This window comes from Lissotriton vulgaris, chromosome 7 (genome assembly GCF_964263255.1).
Source record: "Lissotriton vulgaris chromosome 7, aLisVul1.2, whole genome shotgun sequence".
Classification (NCBI taxonomy): domain Eukaryota; kingdom Metazoa; phylum Chordata; class Amphibia; order Caudata; family Salamandridae; genus Lissotriton; species Lissotriton vulgaris.
This window is the reverse complement of record NC_141695.1, coordinates 476,877,167-476,899,481: the sequence shown is the minus strand read 5'-3', so window position 1 is coordinate 476,899,481 and position 22,315 is coordinate 476,877,167. Positions and strand designations below refer to the sequence as shown.

Genomic DNA, 22,315 nt, shown 5'->3' with positions numbered 1-22,315 from the left:
TAACCTGGATTAGCCCTGTCACCACCCCGCTGTAGTGAATTCTCGACCCCCACCTCAGTGTGCCGACTGCAGAAAGCACCTTTCATCCGGTAAAATAAACAGGGTATAATTTACATTTGGTAACTCTTGCACGCTCCTCTTTGTTTAAGCCCTTACCTTGTCCCTGCTGGTGTCTTGTACCGCCCGGCGCTTCCTCTTTCCCCGTTGCCAGGGGAGCTGCGAGGGGGGGTCTTAAACTGCATCACTCATTCCAGGCCTCCTCTTCCCTCTGCAGTCTTTTGCTCAGGCGGTGGACACGGGCATCGTCCATTCCTTTAGCTGGCTGCTTGAATTCTTGAAGTTGGTCACCTTTCATGGTAGCCGCTGGGTAAGATTGCAGAAGGAGGAAAATGAAGATTTCTGCGCCGCTCCCAGGTGGAACTCCCGCAATGTTCTACTGTAGCCTACCCCCCACCTAAAAAAAGGGGGTGGGCTGCTGTATGACCAGTACACTCAGCCGATTTGCTGGAGGCTCCAAAGGCGTCTTGAGGGCTCCATCCGCAGGCCGAACTACGGTGGAGCCAGGCAGCTTCTGCTTCATGCTCTCTTGGCGCCCACATGGACCCGAACAGACTGCCAGACCACAACAAAGGCTGCGCCGCATATGCGGTATGCGACCCAAGATGATCTACCTGGCCCACCAAACTCCTGTTTGCGGGTGGAGGCCTCCGCCAACTCCCGCCCGGGGCCGTTCAGTGGGCTCTAGCCACCCATCCCCTTGCCGCCACCAGACAGAAAGGGCTACTGCATCATATTTTCGCTGCAGCCACAAGCAGCGTCTCGAGGGTTCCCGCTGGAAAAATGTATTGCACGGGCTGTGAGCCAGTGCACCTCCATAGTCCCCTCATGGCAACAGGACCCCCCGCCCCACACATGGATACCCTACAAACATGAATAATACACAGGACACAGTGTTTGTTTGGAAAGAAAATGCTGCAGGATTTTATTACATACAACATATGTAATAGATGGGTTATCTTATGGGTAATCCAAGGGCAGGCCGCATTCTCGCCACCTGCCCGCCTGATGAGCCGGGCAGCACAGTGTGTGACCACCTGTGTGCTGCCCCATATTTTAATTAAGTAGACTCACGCCCCGAGGGGCGGAGCGCAACTAGGCAACCCCCGGTTGTACAGGCCCACAACCGCCCGAAGGACTACTGAGGTGCCGACACGTGTACCCGGACCTCCCATGAAGTCCAGGTGTTAGGCTCTGGCACCCCTATGTGCCTGCTGAGGTACACCGCTGAACCTCTCAGCTTCCGGATCACCCTGTAACTCCGCTGCAACGAAAAATGACAATATTATAAAGTTCACACCACCCCACCCACAGTTGGCGCACGGGTAAGAGGTAGGGAGGGGAAGTGCGTCCAAGTTGGATGCTGTACGTGGCGGCGAGGGGCGGCAAAGAGGCCTGAATCTGGCGAGGGGGACTTAAGTACCCCTCGCCCGGCCTGCCGCCCCCCGAAGCACGTCACTGGGCCCGCCCCGTTCCTTGCTGGACCCCTCCTGCCCGAGGGAGGAGGGAGAACCTGCATGCAAGGGGGCGGGGGGGAGCCCCCCGGCGACTAAGGTGCCGCCCTCTTGATGGCCACCGGGTGGCCTCGGGCAGCTGCATAGTCCCCTCATGGCAACAGGACCCCCCGCCCCACACATGGATACCCTACAAACATGAATAATACACAGGACACAGTGTTTGTTTGGAAAGAAAATGCTGCAGGATTTTATTACATACAACATATGTAATAGATGGGTTATCTTATGGGTAATCCAAGGGCAGGCCGCATTCTCGCCACCTGCCCGCCTGATGAGCCGGGCAGCACAGTGTGTGACCACCTGTGTGCTGCCCCATATTTTAATTAAGTAGACTCACGCCCGAGGGGCGGAGCGCAACTAGGCAACCCCCGGTTGTACAGGCCCACAACCGCCCGAAGGACTACTGAGGTGCCGACACGTGTACCCGGACCTCCCATGAAGTCCAGGTGTTAGGCTCTGGCACCCCTATGTGCCTGCTGAGGTACACCGCTGAACCTCTCAGCTTCCGGATCACCCTGTAACTCCGCCACAGCCCGACCGGTGGCTACCGCCGCCGCCCGGGCCCCCCATCCCCTATGCTCCTTCCTACCTGCAGCCTCTCTCCTGCAAAGCATCGTACCAATCTAGGAGAAAAAGGTCTAAGCCCACTATGTTGAGACCTTTCGATGGCTTCGCATGACTTTGCGCCTCGCCCGACTCTGCGTGAGGAGCAATTCGGACCACCAGACCTCACAGCTCCCCACCATTCTGCAACCTCCACCAGGTCCGCCTTCATTTTATGCAGCAACGCGGACCTTCCCATGTTGGTGATATCGTTGCCCCCCAGGTGAATGACTAAGTGATGCGACGGAGCGCCCCCTGTCACCAGGGAGTGTCTGAGTCTGGACAAGAGGCCACTCCAGCGCATGCCCGGGAAACCTAACCATACACACTCCGTGCTGGAGAAACCCCGCATCCAGTTCCTGGTGGCTGCCCATCGACCTAACCTGGAGACTGTTGAATGGCCCAGAACCCAAAATCTCGAACCTGTCAACACAAAAGCTGCAATCCTTGCTCTGCAGAGCATCTAGTCAGTCAAACTGTACAAGACCAGGACAACGGCAGAGCGGTGGACCCTTACCACCTCGCAGATAACTGATGCTGGCATGAACCCTACATGCCTAACGAGACACCCAGGCCTCCTGCCCCTATCTGCGGATACCCCTAGGTCTTTTAGTCCTTACAACCATAGTGTAGCCATCCCCGGATCGGGAGGACATACTAACAGGAAATGACGAGAAGAGCAGGGGCCCCTGACTGCTGAAGGTGCTTCGTATCGCACCCTAGACGTAACAGCATATGCCCCGAACTCCAACGAACCCTTCACAACAAGCGCAGCAGGCAAACCCCGCTAGGTTACCACTACTGGTGAAATGCCATCCTCCTCCAAACATGGAGAAAGTGTGCTTACGATAAACGCCTGTGCTGCAATGCTCAAGAGCACCGGGACAATGAAGGGGTCAGTACCACGTATCCTATACAACTCGGGTGATGTCATACCTATGACAATACAGGATTGGCGTAACAGCTGGCAACACATGCCCACACGGGTTGTTGACAGAAGGCAATTTAGGCTATAGAACAATAGGCATTGCCGCCCATGCCCCGAAACTCAACCCCAACCGTGGGCTGTAGACTGAAGGCAACTTAAGCTACTGAACCATAGGCATTACAGCACATGCCCTGAAACTCAACCCCGTCCTTCACCACAGGCCCCCTCCGGTATACCCAGCTAAGTTGCCACTACTGGTGAAACGCCGTTCATCGCCCAACATGGCGAAAGTGCGCTCACGGCGAACGCTAGAGCTGCTAAACTTCGAGAAAGCGCAGGGACAAGGGGGACAATACACATTATACTACAGCTTGGGTGATACCTACATATGTCAATACAGGATTGACAGGACTTAAAGGCGTGCCACACCTGCCCTCTTGAGATGAGGACTGGAGGCAGCTCGGACATGCTACCTCCCAGATAGCTTGGTCAGAGAGGAAAACTTAGGACCACCAACAAGGGAATGCTGGGACTAAGACTAAGTGCACCCTTAAGATCCCGCCCTGCATCATGACGCTTGGCCATGCTACCTCTAAGATAGTTTATCTGTAGGCAGGCACGCCTGCCTAAACTAAAGCCCCTTAGCCACTAATCAGCATATACCCCCAGGACAAATCCCTCTACAGCAATAGTGCAGGCTCTACCAGGTACGCGGATCATACCCAGAGAAGAGGCCGTGGGATACAGCGACCTCCCCTGCTGCTAGCGCTCCTAACTATAGGAGGGGAGAACCAGCGCAGCCACTGAAATCAGCCACACACTTACACACAAAGCCTCAGCAGACTACACCCAGTCTAGTCAAACTCCTGCTGAAGCGCAGTTAACAACTTCAACTGTTAAATTGCGCTTATGAACGCTTGTGCAACTAGACTTCGGCCAAGTACAGAGGGGTATTTCAGTGCGCAATATATAATTAGTATCATTTGCCGGAGACATTCCGAGTTTCAAAGCAGCTGTACCTTCACTTCTGGAGCACTCTTTATTGAGAGTCTACTAGGGGCCCACGTCTATAGGTATTATTGGCAGTTCGGGCTCAGGCAGTGGATGCAAATATACTCCACTAAATGTGGAATGAGAAACGCTGCCGACTGCATACCGGACCTACTACTACTACTGCAGGGGCCAAGAAAAGTTCCACACCGCCATATAGAGTCACAACGCGGCTCTGGGCCCCCCTAGCACACAAGGCCGAGACATTCTGTGGGGTGCCTGTTCTCACGTATTAGGACCGACCTCAAAGACGCCAAATGCGTAAAACGTGACTGAATATTAACACCTTTGGCACACTGATTGCACTGTTGTGTTCCATTTACCTCTGTTCAAACAGTCGAACTAACCTGTTTTTGGGAATGATACCAATATCCCATTGCTGCTTTACCACTCACTTACTATGAAATAGTGGTGTCAGTTCTGATAATAGTTCTACGCATGGCACTCAAATGGATGGTATATCTGCCCCTTGGTGATTTAGATGAAATTCACTCAACTTTGCTTCTGCATATTCCTATGATTTGTCATTTGAATATTCCTTCATACCTAAATTGACTCTTAGAACCCTATACAAGCGATCAACCGGAATGGCACCACATAAAACCTGGTAAACACATTCCATACAGAAATTGACTTAATCTCCATTGTAATTGCCAGGGCCAAAGGTCCCAGCGCTCTACTTGCATCCCACGGTTTTGCTGCTTTATTTACACTTATGTTGTCGGAGAACTTTAGTACTCAAGCTCAAAGCAAACTTTACAAGATGACAATCTGTAACCGTCGGTAATCCGTCAGCCAGCCGACTCTCAGGCTTACACATGAATGGGGTGGCAACAGCGGTCTAGACTACAAAGCTGGGCCGACCAACACTAGCTGCGGGGGAGGGGGCTTTGACCTAACCACCAGACATTGCCTGAAATTACCTGGGCCCTGTCGAGGTCCCTATCGTGCGATTTGGATCTGTTATGTAACATGAGCCCAAGCAAAAGTAGGCTCCACGGTTGTGACTACTTCTACTAATCACCACCTCGTGGCACTATACACCAGCTAGGGACTTTAGGTTTACCCGGAATTTAATGCAAACACTTTATGCCAGTGTTACAGTTCTACTATGGGCCAACTTAGATGCTCGTTGCGCTGAAGGCAGAAAGTAAAACTGTGTAGGCCCCATAGTGATGTAACTATTTCCTATGTAGGCACTACAGATGCTTAGGCCGCCTGCCTGCAGTACTTAGGCCGCTAAGCTTTCAAGCCCAACCTATGGAGCAGACGTAGTCTTTGATGACAGTGAATTCCCCCGACTAGCTTTTAATTGTATCTGTTGTACACCTGGCACTTTCCCAGCGGTCGTACAACTTCTCCGTGGCCGGTATTAATATAGTCCCGATCGCGACAATCACCGCGCAAGAATGGGGCCTGTGGCCACGGAGGCCGGTGAACGTTAGGACAAAAGCCAGAGTGAACGCTCATTCCCTGACAAGCAAGAAGCTTAAGATAAGCGCAAAATCTTACTTATGCGGGTACAAGAAGATTTGGTGGCTTCCCGCTTATACTTTCCGAAATATTATGATGCCATCGACAAACCTATATGTGGTACAAAATTGGAAGACTATTATCAATGGTTTGCAAGTGAGCCATGCTAGTGCGCCCCTTAACTCGAGGGCTCGTGAATAAGAGGATCAAAGTAATGCTCTGTAAAACTGGAGGGTATACCAAATATTCATGGTACAGGATAGGTCATTGAGACTTAAAGTATTAGATTAGCCCAGAACTTCCTCCAATGCAATGTTACCAAAACCGAAGTCATGTTGTTTGGAGGGGCCACCCTGCTTTGGTCCCCCGACTGGTGGCCACTTGAGCTAGGACCTGTCCCCGTGCCAAAACAGACCATCAAAAATCTGGGAGTGCGCCTAGACCAAGCATTGATACTAAAAGATCATATCAATCAAGTTACAGGAACTTGCTTCCGAGTAATCGGACTTCTACGTCGCATCTTCCCCTTCCTGCCCGACATCCACAGGAAGACGTTGGTTCAAGCACTGGTCATAGGACGGATAGATTATTGTAATAGACTACTTATCTCTGCCAATCAAGAACAACTGTGCAGATTGCAGGTGGTGCAGAATACTGCAGCAAGACTCATCTTGAATGCCCTCCCCCGAACTCCCTCACGCCCACTCCTCTCTCATCTTCATTGGCTCCCGGTGAGACAACGAGTCAACTTCAAATTATGCTGTATAATGCATAAGTGTATTTATGGGTCTGGCCCCAAATACCTAAGAGACATATTTGTCCCTTACTCACCTAGACGCACCTTGCGTTCCAGCAACACCATGCTGATGCAGGTGCCCAGAGTGATGAGAGCAAGACAGGGAGGACGGGCCCTCTCCCTCAAAGGCCCCATGCTATGGAACTCTCTGCCTCCTCAGCTGAGACAAATCCCAAATCTTCTTTCCTTCAGAAAGAAATTAAAAACATATCTCTTCACCCAAGGCTAATTCCCTCCAGCTCTCCTACACTGTCATGCCCTAGCATGTTTCTTCTCCCTTACAGAAGCTACGCGCGGAGATACCCCTTCTGGGCTGATTCAGGCACGATATAAGAATTTAAATAAATAAATAAATAAATTAGAAATAAAAGCAGGGATCGAAGAAAGGATCGCTTTCAATATATATGTCTATAATGAACCACTCGCACCCTCCATCACAGACAGTGTAACTGTTCTGCTAAACCTCCTGATAATGCTGAAGGAAGTCAATATTTATCTTGGTTAGTTGATCGTGAGCATGTCATTTGCTACCTAAATGGCTGATCTTACCGTGTAATGGTTGGACAACTTATAGCACGATACCAGTGGGACAGGATGTTGCACATTAACGTCAAAATCCCACTATGCCGTGCTCCCAACACCGCAACAAATTGGCGTTCATGAAAGAATGAATTTCGATAACATTCATAACGACGCCTCCTACACAATGAACAATACTGGTAACCTTTTAAGGCTTGCGCACTCACACCTGTTGCTGGAGCCTTGAAAGGGAGGCACAACCGTATGGGGTGAGACTTTGAAGAAGTAACAGGTATAAAGATTAGCACCGTCGCAGCGGACCCTCCCGATGAGATCAGTAGTGCTCTGTCATCCCTCATTCAAAATCTTATTGTGCCTTTCTTTAAACTTGCTTGTCATTTCCAAAACACAGGTCCATGGGAACAGTAACCAGGCAAAGTTATCTATAACTGCGGGCCGAGAGCGCGCGACCCGAGCGCCACCATAAAATAAATGAATAAATCCAAATAAAGCAATCTGCCCGAGCGTAAAGAGCAATCTCCAAGGATGGTTGCTCCCCAGTGCTTCGCCCAAGCACTGTCCTCCCTGTCCCCCCCGGCCGGCGCATCGGCAGAAAGAGGCACCAGCGTGCATTGCCCTAGAACCAGAATTGCGGGCGGGGGCGGTCCCGAGCACTGTAAGCAGTTTACATGGCGCGAACTCGACCCGATTGGCTTGGGCGAAAACCGCAGCAAAAGAAAGGATACCTGCGTAAATCGGCAGGCGCGAGGATAAGGTGGGATCCTTACGGAAGGGCCCGGCGATGCCAGGGCGGGAGTGGTCTGCACCCAAGCCGAGCAAAGCCCCTACTGATAAGACGCTCCGTGCATCGAGGAAATCGAGGAAATTAACGGTCTGCCGCTTCAATTCTTTGCCATGGCTGCCTCTCTCCAGGGGAGAGTGAGGGGCGCAGACACGCAGCATACCAGACCACATTCCACCCCTACTACCACTGATCCATGGATTATTTTTCAGATGCTCTTGTGTGTGCTCACGGCCCACCCGGGGATCGAACCCGGCTCGTCCGTGCACGTGGAAAGAGCATGCACGTACCACCCAAATCCTGCTCGACCGCAACTAGGCATTGATGGATGCTGGTGAATGGGATGACGCCTGGTCACCCTATCAGGGATGGATACACAAGTACAACGGCAAGGGGGGGGGCCAAAACCGCACACTGCTCCTCAGACGTTTACTGCTCCTTATTAGGTTAATTTGCACCCGCAATGGCCTCAACGATGTTTTATATTTTCGTGGCTTGTGCGTGGTAGCAGGGCATTCAATGCAGGCAGGGAACACCCACAAGCGATAATCATTGTTGGTCTGAAAGTGCAAGCGGCCTCCTATTGAGGTGAGGGGTGCTGCCCACGGGGAGAGACTGAATGTGTGAGCTAACGCCCAAACCGTGTGCCTCTTTTCGGAATGCAGCAATGCACCTTTCTTACGCCGCGTTCCCGCCTCCCGTGTGTGGGTACCGCAATTTCCAATGTTGCCTTAAACTCCCATCAACAGTAGAGGTGCCCAACGCCTAACTGTGATAGGACATGCACATCTCCCTACCATTGTGAACCACATGTAACCCCATGAACTTGGTGCCAACGTTGTGAGGGAGGGAAGTTCCAAACCGCGCGGGAAGCAGTCACCTGACTTCCGGAGCAGTGCACATGCTAACCATGATGTTCGCGTGATGAGGCACCTCCTGTCCCCTCGGGCGTGTGTGGAAAACAACCTTGCCCCCACCGCTAGGACTTGGACTTTTGCCTCCGAGAGGAACGTGACCCCAGAGGCAGAAACACCGGCATATGAGCTACCGCACCGCGTAGCAGGGTGTTTAGGAGATTATGCGGTCCTAACGCCGCGGGAGGGGGCCGTTCAACGGAGAGTCTCCTTCCACCGCCCAGCAAGCGAGGCCTAGTCCCCCGGGGGAGGGGGAGGCCGCCGAATAGGTGCCTGGGGTGGGGTTGCGGTCGCACAGGGAACAGTAATGACCCGCACTACCCAAAGATTTAGCAAGCTACCCTTAAGGGCATCACCGTGTTCCAACGAGGGAAGGGAAGGTGGGGCACCATGTGAGGCAGTGCAGGGTCCCCAGGTAGCGCTGTGGTGGGAACATCAAAGTATTGAGAAACATGGTTGCGGGCCAGTTCAGTGCCCGACTTTGTAAAACCATTAGTTAACACACAGTTAGCTACCACCTTCTTGTTTTCACCAGACCCCTGCACAAGAGCCACCACTGCCCAAGCCACGTCCGCGCCCTTGCTCGAGTGTCTGCCGAGTATAGCAAAGTCTGCGCTTCAAAAATCAACCGAAAATGAGCCCTGCCTGCTGCCAGGAACGCCTCCATGCATCAGAGAAAGCCAGAGTGTATTGAGCAGCTCGCATGCTTTCCCATGAAGCATTGGTATGTAATGAAAGATTACAGCATCCAACGTAATCTTTTGTGAGGGGAAATGTGCACGCTTTGCCAGATGTGAATTAAATCCTAAACATGCCTGTGGCCATGTATACTGGCGTGCTCCGGGTTCAAGGCAGCTTCGATGCGCTGCGCTCAGCTCCAGGTCGGCTCACGGCGCTATGTAGAGTAGGACCCGAACAGGGATTCCCAACGTCATTACAGCTTCCCGCACACGAAAAAGGAATACATTTTTTCCTTTGATGTAGTACTAATCTATTCCTCCGTGCAGTGCCGCCCACCCTACCGCCTTTTATGGCTGGTCCGTGACCCAAGCCCCCCCTCACAGAGATGGCCGCCGCGCGTGTCCACTGCCCCATGCCCCACTAATGCGCCTGTGTCTTGCACGAGGCTGCACCAGGGCCCCTGGCTCGGCGACCCCCGACCAGAAGATGCAGCAAAGGGGCGCTGCTCCGGAGGCCCTGCTTATCTTTTTTGACCGGCACTAGAGGTGGGGGGGGCGGGATCGGGGGGCCCAGACCCTCCCGTAGTCGCGCCCCCACTGCCCGTCAGACCGCACTTAGTGTCTGTGTGGCAGCCGAGGCATCCCGCGGCCGCCGCCCTCCCTGCCCGTTGCATACACCTAGCGTGCTCTGAGGTCAGCCGCCCGCATGGCCTGGGACTCGCCGGACACTGCGGCCTGTGGACCCCCTTCGGGACCAGTGATCCTGTGCAAAATCGACGGCGAGGGAGGCAGGGCAAAACGCCGGTCGCTCCCCCCGTGGAGGGAGGGGATATTGGGGTGGTGGTGGAGAGCCGGTGTGGAGGGCCACCGCCCTGCCCTCCGCGTGGTGGGGGCCTACCAGGATGCGCGGGCCAAGCCACGTGGGCGAGAGCTTGCGGGCGACCCACTGTCGGGCTTCCCCAGTCCCAAAGCCCAGTGTACAATTGGAATCAGCACATAGAGGGACCCCTTACGCCGGGACAGGTAACGAGGCCGCCCTTTTGTTACCCCAACCGGGACCCAACGGTCCGTTGAAACGGCGACCGATATGGGCCCGGGACACCGCGCCTGTTGCTCGACCCCGTGAGTGGCCCGAGGAGGGAGGGAAAATGGGGTGGTGGAGGAGAGCGGGTGTGGCGCCCGCCACCCCGCCCCCCGCGTGGTGGGGGCTTACCTAGAAATGCGGGTCACGCCACGCGGCGCGAATTTGCGGGCAAGCCACTGCCGGTCCACCACATCGTGCCCGTGTCCGCCCAAGGAAGGCGTCGCCACGGGACCCACCATAACCCCCGACCACAACCCCCCATGCTAAACCCCCAGAGCTGTGCTCAGTAGGTGGCACCCCCCACTCCTCAGCAGCCCGCTTCCTAAGCAGGCCGCCTGACCCCGATCGACCTCCGCTAGGAGGGAGTGGGCGGAGGAGGGGTACCGGCCAGCTAGGCCTGACTCACCGTCACACACGACGGTCTTGGCTCGTGAAGTGCGTCCAAGTTGGATGCTGTACGTGGCGGCGAGGGGCGGCAAAGAGGCCTGAATCTGGCGAGGGGGACTTAAGTACCCCTCGCCCGGCCTGCCGCCCCCCGAAGCACGTCACTGGGCCCGCCCCGTTCCTTGCTGGACCCCTCCTGCCCGAGGGAGGAGGGAGAACCTGCATGCAAGGGGGCGGGGGGGAGCCCCCCGGCGACTAAGGTGCCGCCCTCTTGATGGCCACCGGGTGGCCTCGGGCAGCTGCATAGCTTTAGTTGTCTTCCTGGACCCCAACCAGACTAGTAGGACTTCGCCTTCTCCCTAGACGGGTAATACACCGCTTAGTTTCTTTGGCAAGAAATTCGGGCTTCTCTTCAGTCTCCTCCGGCAGAGCTTCACCTCGTGCTAACAAAGGTACAGTCCTCCGGAAAATCAACGGTGCGCCGTTCCCCTGCTCCCCCGCTCCCCCGCTCCCCCGCTCCACGAAGTTAGGAGCTACCTGGAGGCTTATATTCCCCCTCGCTCTTCCCACCACTCAGGTGCTGCACCCCCATTGGGAGGTTTGTACCTACTACCTAGCAGGGCCCCCCATCCGCCTGGGGGGGCCACCATGGTGCTCCTGCAAGGGGTGGTGTGCTTCACTTGCTGCTTCTGGCCGCTTTTGGGCACCCAGAACTGGTTCTCCTACTGGGGCTCGGCGTGGCCCCCCCCCCTTATGGGGAGAGGGGCGGCCTCTGCGAGACCCTCAGGTGCAGCAGTCTCGGGGTAAGCAGTCCTACGCAGCGAGCACCGTTGCCTATGCGTTCTGCTTCTCAAGAGACTGCCATCTTGTCGGTTATTGAACTGCAGTGCTGCCTCAGGGTTTTGCACTCATTAATTCTCTGCCATCAGGGATTAAGGAGTTTCTCGGGATCGCCGCCGGTTGTACGATTCATTGCCCCTTAGTTTAGGCAATCGATGCAGCCCGCGTGGACAAGATTACTGCTGATTTTTGTCCAGGGCCGCAGGAGCCTCACGCCAGCGCGGTTACGTTGCTTGCATGCCCACTAATGCCCCCCTAATACTTTTTTTTGTTCCTTTTTCTGCTTCTCACTATATTGCCAGGCAAAGTTCTCGAATTGAATGATAAAGATGTCTCAAGTGCACCGTGCGAATCCAAATGGTCCCAAAATAGTCCAAGTTAGACCAAAAAGTACAATGAGACTGGAAATGCTCATTAAAATGCTGAGAAGATTCACAGCACTCAAAATGTACCTCCTCCACGCTGCTGCTACCTCCTCCTCCACAAACCATGAAGCCTTCATGTGTCTCTAGATGGATTACGGGCCGGATGTATGACCAAGCAATTTGCGACTCACTATTTGCGAGTCGCAAACTGGGATGTACACCAGTGTCTGAGACAATGTTTGCGATTCCTAATGGGGTCGCAAATTGCATGCTTCATGCATATTAATGAGGCAATCAGAATTTGCAACCCCATTAGGAAAGGCTGGCTCTCCAGGTATGGTGCCCTGCTGGGCTCAGCAAACCTCCATGCCTGGGACTGCTTTTAAATACATTTTGTTTTTTTTGTTTTATTTTTTAGGAGCAGGTAGAGTTCCCTAGGACCACTGCCTGCCCCTAAAAAAATATTTTCCCCTGCATTTGTGAGTGCTTTACCACCCTCCTGAAGAGGGCTGGAAATTGTGAGTGTTTTGTGACCGCAATTGCAATCACAAAACATTCTTACATAGGCCTCAGACTCGCTAATAGCGACTTGCAATTCCTATTTAGCGAGTCGAAAAAAAAAGTGACTCGCGAAGTAGTGATTGTACAAGGCCCTATTAGATTGCATGCGCAAACGGGTTGCATACTAGGTGCACATGCAAAATAGGCCTCTACATCTGGCCCTAGGAGAATGCTCACTCACAAGAAGAGCGGTCACCTTACTTAAGTAGAAGCAGAGAAGCTTTCTCCTAACCAGGCTAAAATATTCTCTCTTCAGCTCCATGAACTAATGTGCACCCCGTCAATCCCAACCACTGACAGGCCTGCCCCACCTCACGCCTAACTCCACTCTCCCCAAGGGAGCTGGATGCAGTAGCGGTGAGCCAGCAGAGGACCAGCGGTGTTGGTCAGCATCCCTGGTGCAGCAGAGTTCTCTGAAGAGTACACAGGCCGTGCAGAGGAGTAGAAGCACCCACGTTTCGAGCTCAGGAACAAAACCAGGAGATCTGTGGCACAATGGCAGTCAGTGTTGGATTTGCAGTGAGAGACACAGTCATCGAACAGGTGGTCACGAGCCCGAGAGCAGCGACGTCGGAGGAAAAGAGACTGTCAAAAGTCAGGTAGGCTAATTAGTTTCAAGTCGTGTAGCTGCAAAAATGGTGGAATAGATATTGACCGTGCCAGGTAGGAATGGCAGATTGGGTGGTCCTTGTTGTGTACCAGGCTGGTCCTGGTCATAACAAATAGATTTCCCTTAGACCCCAAGCAGCTCAGGTATAGCAGCTGGAGTTGAAAAATGAAACAAACATTGCATACTAGAAGCTACAGATATTTCCTAAAGTGCTCCACACACTTTCCAAAATTAAACACACACAAAAGAGGACTAGATTAGTAGCATCAGAGTTTTTATGAGAAGCCAAACTAGTGCAGAATAAAAGCAAAACAGCTATAGAAACTATCACAATAATTGTGGTGCTAAAGATTGAACAGAATGTAAATGATATGCACTAATATAATATGCTATTCCAGAGAATTCCCCTTCCAGTAAAGTTTTTGTAAACAAACACTAGAACATAAACATCTTCCGTTAACTTAAGGTAAATGCAGTGTATCATTACATACATGTTTAGTACAGAGAGATTGCCCTGTGCCTGCAAGGCTAGGCTCTATGAGGGAGAGTCAGCTTGCTATCAACTAGATTCCTTGGTTGTAGAGAAACAAGCTTCGGGGATTCCAAGGTGCAGCTCTCTGCCTGTACTGTGTCGCAGGGCTTTTATGATAAAATATTTCTGTGAAAAATGATACTGTGGGGTATATTTCCAACGAAGTGGTGTAGCGCAGTGTTAGCCTTCTTGGCTTAATGCAAAGCTCCACCACTTCAGAAAGGCAGGGCTGCACCATATGTACAACACTATGGTGCAGCTCTGTGCTTTCCCCTGCACTGGTGCTAAACTTAGCAGCCTAGCACCAAATGCAGGCACCCTTGCACCACGGTGCAAGGGTGTCTTTGTCGAGGCATAGATTGTTTATGTGCAGGAAAGTCTCCCTTCCTGCACATAAGCAATCAATGGCCTTTTGCTGTTTCTATGTGTGCTGCACAACGCAAAAACTAGGAGAATTAAAGCATTTCTCGTTGTTTCTACTCTTTAAGACCGGGTTTTCCCGATGGTGATTTTGCCTATTCTGTTCTTCAGGACATTTTGGTCTGAGCCCACTCCACAGACCCTCCCCCTTTGGGAGATACTGCTTTAGTATTGATTCTGAAGGTGAGGAATCTATGGTACGAAGAATTAATCAGAACAACAAGTTACCTGCCTTCACTAATTGGTGGATGTAGAGAAATTCAAGCAAGAAACGTTTAGGAGCAGGTATGGTGCTAATATGCTGTTCCACTCAGTCACTTCTGGGGTGGAAAAAATCCAACAGAAAGATGAACTGCACCACCTAGTGGCTTGCCGGAGTATTTCTATGAAAGGTTTTTTGTATCAAGTCTGTAGCCAGTGCCTATGTAATAATCTTAACATAAGGAATCATCAGTTATATGAAGTATCCATCAAAAAGAGAGTTAGCAAAGGTAAGTAGCTTGTTCTTCAGTTTTAAATACATAGAAATGAGAATAGATGACATACCAGTTACATATTTTGTGTCCTATAATATGCTCCTTAACGCCTTAACCGCGGCAGTAATTCCGCAGCGATGTGGGCGTTCTAAAAGGTGGGCGGGGCTGCGACGGTCGTTGGCCGACGGGAGCACAGAACGGGTTAATAATGGCTATATTTTATTGTACGTTCTGAATTCCCAGATTGATAGATACGTATTACCAGTATTATGAATGTCATATGTTGATTTCTTGTTTTATGATGTTCTCATTCCAAAGCAATTAAAGAGCCTTCAAAAATTCACCTAATGGACTCTGGAGTAAGCATGGCAACGCCTTTCCCACTGGCATTACGAAGTCTACGCAATACAAAATTAATCCTCAACTTTGATTACATGCCCTTGGATCCTTTGGCGGTAAATATGAATGTTATAATAGGATTAATCTGGCATTTAACATATAGTTTGTCTTGTTTTTTCAGCTTATCTGGTATGCTTCCTTAGCCCAATTCCACCTGCTCAAAAAGCCTTCATTTTCTCCCACTTGTTCATGCCTTCAGAAGTAGTAGCAAGGTTATTATTTACATTGAGGGGTCTAGTGAGAGGTAAAATTAACAGCCCTTCTGACTTCTCATCTTTGTATTATTCTGTGTGTTGTAATTTACATTTTTTGGGCATGATAACTAAAGCCATAGTTTAAGACTATGCAACAGCATTGAGTATTAACCATGCTGGGTGTAGGAATATTGACAATCAGTTAAGAGCAATGAATATATATAAGCACTCCACATTGGGTGGTTATGAGGAACTGCAGTACTACGGCGACATTAAATGGTAGTACCTATGTACCACAGCACAGGTTAAAAAAGCTATTTAATTTGAGCCTGGGTGGTGTCTTTGTCCACCCTACACGTGCCAGAATCTCAGGTTACCCCAGCCCGCACCCTTATTTCTTTTATTTTGGTAATCCAGCTCCCCCCCCCCCCCCCCAGTCGAAGAATGGATTTTGCAGCTTTCTTTGTTGTAGGCAATCTAGAACCCTAGCTGAAACCATCAATCAAACAATCCGTGTATTCCTAAATCAACCACAAAAACAGCAAACTACAATAACATCGAGGTCAAAAAATCCATAACTAAAATACCGTGTTTCAATAGACAGCAAGGGTTTTCAAAGTCAAGGTGTCTGGAGAAGGCTGCCAGCCTTTTGGCTTTGTCTTTGCTTGTTTTCTTTGTCAAGTTTTGCAAAACATTGTTTGTAGAAGTTGCCTGACCATCGCCAATCAGAAGGAAAACAAATATTTGTTAAGAGCAAACATATATTTGGTCTGAAAAAGCACACATTGCCGCTCTGGCCCCTGCAATTAAGGGGAGTACTTTTTGTAGGGACGTGGTCCTTGTGAAAGGGCAACATGATGTCACTCACAGTCAAGTTAGCAAGGGGGTGAAGTGAGCTGACCCACTGTCCTATGCTGCATGCTGCAGTGTGGTGAAGAAAAAAGTGAATGACACAATAACAACCAATGAATGAAGAGAAGCTGCCAGACCACCCCTTTAAACATATTATTCATATACATTTAGGACAATCAAAGGTCTTGGCTAATGACAGACGGTAAAAGGAAATGTCCAAAATATTGATTCCTAAAATATCTCCTACCAAAATATTCCCAACAAAATATAAGTCCTCATTTATCATGCCATTTAACGGTATGTAAGGGTCCGATTCGTACATTTAGAGTCGTTCTGACAACAAAATGTCATTTTTAGGTTCACCAAACCCAATTAGCGATTCAGTAATATGTTACCAAATATTACTGAAGAGATTATTAGGTTTGGGAATAGATACAGAATCAGTATTTGGAAGGGGCGTATTAAGGCCATACCTTCCAAATTCTCTGTTCCTTAGGGATGTATTCATGTTTTTGCAACCGGAATCCACTCATAAAACATTAATGCTTTACCACCTCCCTAAAGGAGCAGGTAAGTCATCCTTAAATGGAAAGGGGTCTTCAAGAGTCTTCAAGAGACAGTGAATGTTCACAGACACGTTTTTTTATGAGCAGGCAGTGGTTTACTGCCTGCTCATAAAAATGGGTTTATATAATTTTTTTTAATGCATCTTGGTTTCCATTAAGAAAATGGACTACATTGGAAAAAATAGTTGCTTTTTAAAAGAAAAATCGCAGACATGGCGCTCTGCTGACCCCAGGAGGCCATCATACCTGCCATTGCTGCCGATCATTGTAGGTCTCAATATACGACCTCCCTCATGCAGATTAATAAGGTAGGATGAATTGTGACCAACTACTAATCAGTATTTTGAGGACCAACCTATCAATAGATGGGTGGGTTCTGAAAATAACTTTGAAATCATTAGAAGTTGGTGCTCAAAATGCGACCACGTATAACAAACCAATGCTGTGCATTCCATTTAAGGAATAGCAAATTGTGATTCGCAATTTGTCATTTACGATTCCTTGAATGGAATGTTTGTACATGAGGGCCACTAGATGTAAAATAAAAGGTTAGAATTGAAAAGCAGCCACTTAAAATAAACAATCCCCACAAAGAATAACCAAAAAATATAATCGAAAATTCTCACACATTAAAATAATGAATAAATAAATGAACTCATTAATACAAAAAATACATAATCAATTATTACTTGTGATACATTTTTACACGAGCACTTTTCACGAAGCCTCAATTAAAACACAAAATATGAAAGAAAATAAATAAGTGTGAAACAGATAAATAATGAAACAAAACACCCAACCTGTCCCTCAATAAATAAACCTAAAAAAACTGATTACATCTCTAAATTATTAACAATAAATAAAGATTTAAAAACATTATTAATACATACTGTATTTAAATGAAACACTACCCACCCAATCCCCAATAAACGCGCACAAAAATAATCGATTGAATGTTACTGTTATAAAACAGTATCATATTTCGATTTGTAAATAAAATATTTTCTCCCAAAAACAAAACTGTAACAAAATATAAAACCTTATACATCGATAGTTTTGTAAAAACAAACAATAAAAACCCACATATTTACCAAGACAGGACCTGGGGAAAAAGATACTGTTAACTGAACTGTTCATTTAAATCTTTCCAAAAATAAATGCAGTTTAGATTCATATTTGAATTTTATTGCAAGAACGGAAAGGTCAGTTCACCCAGCGCTTATGGTACTCCTAAGAGCACCCTCACTTGTTCTACTGAATTTTACCCATGTATCCAAACAGCTGAAACGTTTCAAGATATTCGCTTTTCCGAGTTACAGAAATTGCTAACCAGCTGTTTTCTCTCTCTGATTTAGTCATCCATCAGAGCTGCAGCCTATTGCTCTGCAAACAACATCTCCTTTCCCCCTATCGTCATTCCACCAGGAGACGAATTTAACCCTTCACAAGCCTGCTACGTATTTGAGGGGGTGGATACTCCGACAGTGATTCACGTATCACTTTTTAACAAGCAGAATAGCGGCGGTAAGTGTTTGACAGCAATGCTTAAATCGTACACCTGTGCAGTCAAATAACCTATAAAGTGCCACCAACTCCCGATGTTTACTCGTGTGTGACGACACTAAAAGAAGGGGAGCAGAGGGGCATATTACCAAGGGCCTTTATCACCGCATTAGCGGGATTTTTTCCCGCTAATGCAGCGATAATTTCTTCGCCCTATTACCAAGCTGTCGCTAACACCAGTTAGCGACAGCTTGTAGGTGATAGCGGGCATTTAGGGGCCCACTTTGCATCTCAGCAATAATTATCGCTAATGACATGCAAAGTGGGCGTGCCAAGATGTTAGCGACTGAAAACAGTCACTAACATCGCTATCTCCGATTACCAACTTTAGGAAATATTTTCGCTAAGCACGAATACCTCCAAAAGCTAACGCCTGCCCTGAGCAGTTCTTAGCCATGTTATCCAATGGTAGGTGGATAACATGGCTAAGAGCATTAGCTCGGTAATGCATGAATATCGCTGACTTTTCAGCGATATTCATGCTTTTCAGCCGATTTTTATCGCTTAGGAGATAAACCTTGATAATAGCAAGGCTCCTAAGCGATAAAAATAGGTGAAGCACGGTGATAAAATTATTGCCGCTAACCAAGCATAGCGATAATTATCGCTTATGCTTGGTAGTATGCCCCAGAATTCCTTACAGCATTGAGCGGAGTCATGTTTTGTTATAGATAGTTCTTCCATTGAACTGAAGCCAGTTTTTTAAAGAACATTCTTCAAGTTGAGTTTGGTATAAAACATACTATAACAAACATCAAACCAATGTATCTGCATAAGCCAAAGGCGCAGTTAGTTAAACATTCCTGTATGAACCATCTACACAACCTTCTGAATAGTTCCAGCTAAAGAGAGGGATACAGTATACTTGTTACAGATATGTCATTAGTTCGCCATTAATAGGGGTCTGTCGACCAGTGTTTTCCCATTTATCCCCTCAAGTAGACTTTCACCAAGCTCTCGAAAGCTCAAATTACCGCACCCTTTTGATTTTCAGAGAATTGTACTGTAGTTTTGCCATACTAAGATTTAATGTAAACAAAAGTTTTCTGTTGCATGCACAGTGCGTTATAGCAAATTAGGAAGTTGGACTATTTATTTAAGGAAATTCAAACTGGTTTGGCCAGCACAGGAACGAATTTGTGGAAACTGTCATATTTCTCATTATGATATTCTATTTGTGTAACGAATTAAAAGAAAGTTTGCTTTAGTCTGTCATGAAGTATTTCCACCTATGTAGACACACACCCTGATTCAAACAACGGGCGCCTCAAAAATTGCTTAAATGAACCCTCTCATTTAGGTATCTCCAGATCCGTCCTTCTGGATACTCCCTCGCCCCCGCCGCACAGACGTCTCCATCTGATGTAATTTGCTAGTCTAGCGAGCTCGTATGAAAAAAAGCCCGACAGTCTTCCTATGTTGGCTTAGTGTCCACTGTCCCTGCTGACAAGCACAACACCTTAGGGACTTAAAGTCTCCTTTATTGCATCCTGCTCCTGGCATCTAAGGCTCTGCATTTTTTGGTGACACACCATGTGACTTAGATCCCTTGCACTTTTACAGTGGACAAAGACCTTTTTGTATCAATATCACTAGGTCGTACGTCTTGTATGTCTGTGAGAATTTCTCACTATAAAGTCCTTTATCGACATTGGTAAATGATACAATCAAGTCGACCCTAATCCTATAATTAGTGCCTTCCTGTCAAAATATTATACTCAGTAAATCCATCAACATTACACCATGAAAATCATGGTTTCATCAAATTATGGCACGGCTCTCTACTAACTCTTCTACTTTTACATTGATCACAAGAGCATGCAGATAACACACTCCGTGTATTCTTTATCCACTCTTGCACCACAGCACCTTTCACAGTTGCAACATTCACTCGTTGTCTGTTGTTTCCGGCTTTCTTTTGCTGTTTGTTCTTGCGTTATCTCTAACTAATTGTATTCAGGTATGGCATGAAAAAAGTTATCATCCTGGGGAATTCCCAGTCTGCTGTTAAAGGCTATAGAAATGCTTCATGCTGACTCATAGGTGAGCATTAAGATAGAGTCAGGAAGAACAGTGATGAAGAAAGTTTATACGAATCAGGGGCTAAGGCATGGATGTGTTCTTCCCCCCTATAATGAAATCTCCATACAGCAGATATGGTCTCAACTCTATTTATAGAAATCATTTCCCCCCGAAGTTAAACTCCATATTTATTTCTGCATTGCAATATCCAAATGCTACTGTGCTAGAGGATCGTCCTCCAATGGTCTTTAAAGAGTTCTATATTGTGTTCATGGCTATAACATTAACAATGACTTCACATTAAATCTTGGCAAAACTAAGTTAGTTCAGTAGGGAAAACGGAGAGAATTTACTCAGAGAATAGGTGAAGGAAGGGTGGACTAGTGTAAAGCTTAGCAATATCTGGGTGTTTAGCAAGATAAGAAGTTCATTAATAAACTGCTTCTAGCCGCAATGAGAGACTGTGGAAGACACCTACAAATAAACTTGCGGAAACTATATGCCAACCTTTATAACCCTTGGGACACTATGATTTTAGAGATTATCAGAGTGAAATCCATACCGCAATAACGTATGTATCTCCAAGCTAGGGGGGTGAAGCTACATCTTGGTTTAGACAAGATCATGTCTGCTGCTATTTGAGTAATCTTTGGTCTCCCAAGCAGAACTCCCTCTTCACAACTCCTTTTAGAATTTATTGTTGTGAACTTGAGTGCAATAGCTGATCTGCTGTTTTTGAAGTATTATTACAGAGTGAAGGTCTCAAAGATAGGTACCTTGAAGAGCTACATGTGGTTATTACCCCAAAAAACATCCTCAAGGGGGCATGGCCAAGATGGCGACCTGACCAGACGCAGGTCTTTGAGGCTCCCTGCCCCGGCTCCGGCCATTGGCCTTAATTAGCGGCAGACGTGGACCCTGCAACAGGACACTAACTTCCAGGTGGCCGCGAGCGCAGCCCTTTCCTGCGGAGCACGTCCGGAGCCAATCCGACCAAGGGCACGGCGACGGCGAAGCGGCGGACCCAGACTGTGGCGCGAAGAAATGGCGGGCTCCGCGACGCGTGGCCCGGCGCTGCACTGAGACGACCCCACGGAGCACCCTGGACGTGGGCAGACTGGTCAGTGGCAGACATCGGCCTGTGGAGTGAGCGACCCGCCCTGGGCTGAGAGCTGTGCCCGGGACCCGGATCACCCGCCTGCCGGCCAGGACCTGGGCGCCGAGCCAGCCCCACGCGTGGCCCGGCGCTGCACTGAGACGACCCCACGGAGCACCCTGGACCTGGGCAGACTGGTCAGTGGCAGACATCGGCCTGTGGAGTGAGCGACCCGCCCTGGGCTGAGAGCTGTGCCGGGACCCGGATCACCCGCCTGCCGGCCAGGATCTGGGCGCCGAGCCTGTCCCGCCGCCCGCTGCCAGCCCGGCGGTAACAAATCCAGGCCCCGGCTCCTCGGGCCTACGACGCGGTGGACCCACAGCCCTGGGGGCTGGACGCGGCGCAGTGCGGCGCCAGACACGGCGGGAAATAAGTGAAGCTCCTTGGCCCCTTGGATGCCACCTGCTCAGCTGAGGTTCTGCCGGGTGGACACCCACGGCGGAGCGGCGGTCGGCGACAGCGGGGACCGGGTGGCTGACCCAGAGTAAGAGAGGTGAGGAGTTTTGTCGGGGGAGAGCGGCAGAGATCTCGGGGGGCACCATCGAGCCCTCGGTGTGCTGGGAGACAGTCATTCAGCGGCTCAGGCAGCTACCGCGTGGGTGCTCTGGGAGGAGGGGTGGGAGCCCCAGACTGACAACTCAAGGGCCCGGCTCTTCGGCCTACTGCATCGGGAGCCCTGTGATTAGGCTGGGGGGGTTTGACCAATAGACTGCCGAGTCTGAAGGCACAAGAGGGGGCATCTGGCACTACACGGAGGCACTGACCACGAGGCCCTGACAGGGCCCGCCATACTACGCAGAGCACCCTACAGCATTCCCGCGCCCGGTCTATAGGACCGTGGGCAGCCCGGTGCCGCAGCTGCTGAGCCCCGAACAGAGAGAGAAGAGCAGTGATTGTGTCCTGCACCACCTGGGCCACCTTGGCGCAGCCGCCCACCCCACCGACCCGCCCG

General features: G+C 49.5%; 1 protein-coding gene across 1 annotated transcript in view; it reads left to right on the top strand.

Annotated features, from left to right (window-relative positions):
* The window catches only part of LOC147701910 (cytosolic phospholipase A2 gamma-like), a 749,579-nt gene that overhangs the window by 633,897 nt on the left and 93,367 nt on the right, over nucleotides 1-22,315 (top strand). Inside the window, exons 14-15 of the mRNA XM_086928722.1 lie at nucleotides 14,930-15,066; nucleotides 17,978-18,146. Coding sequence (XP_086784848.1) covers nucleotides 14,930-15,066; nucleotides 17,978-18,146 — 306 coding nt within the window. The remainder of the gene's footprint in view (nucleotides 1-14,929; nucleotides 15,067-17,977; nucleotides 18,147-22,315) is intronic.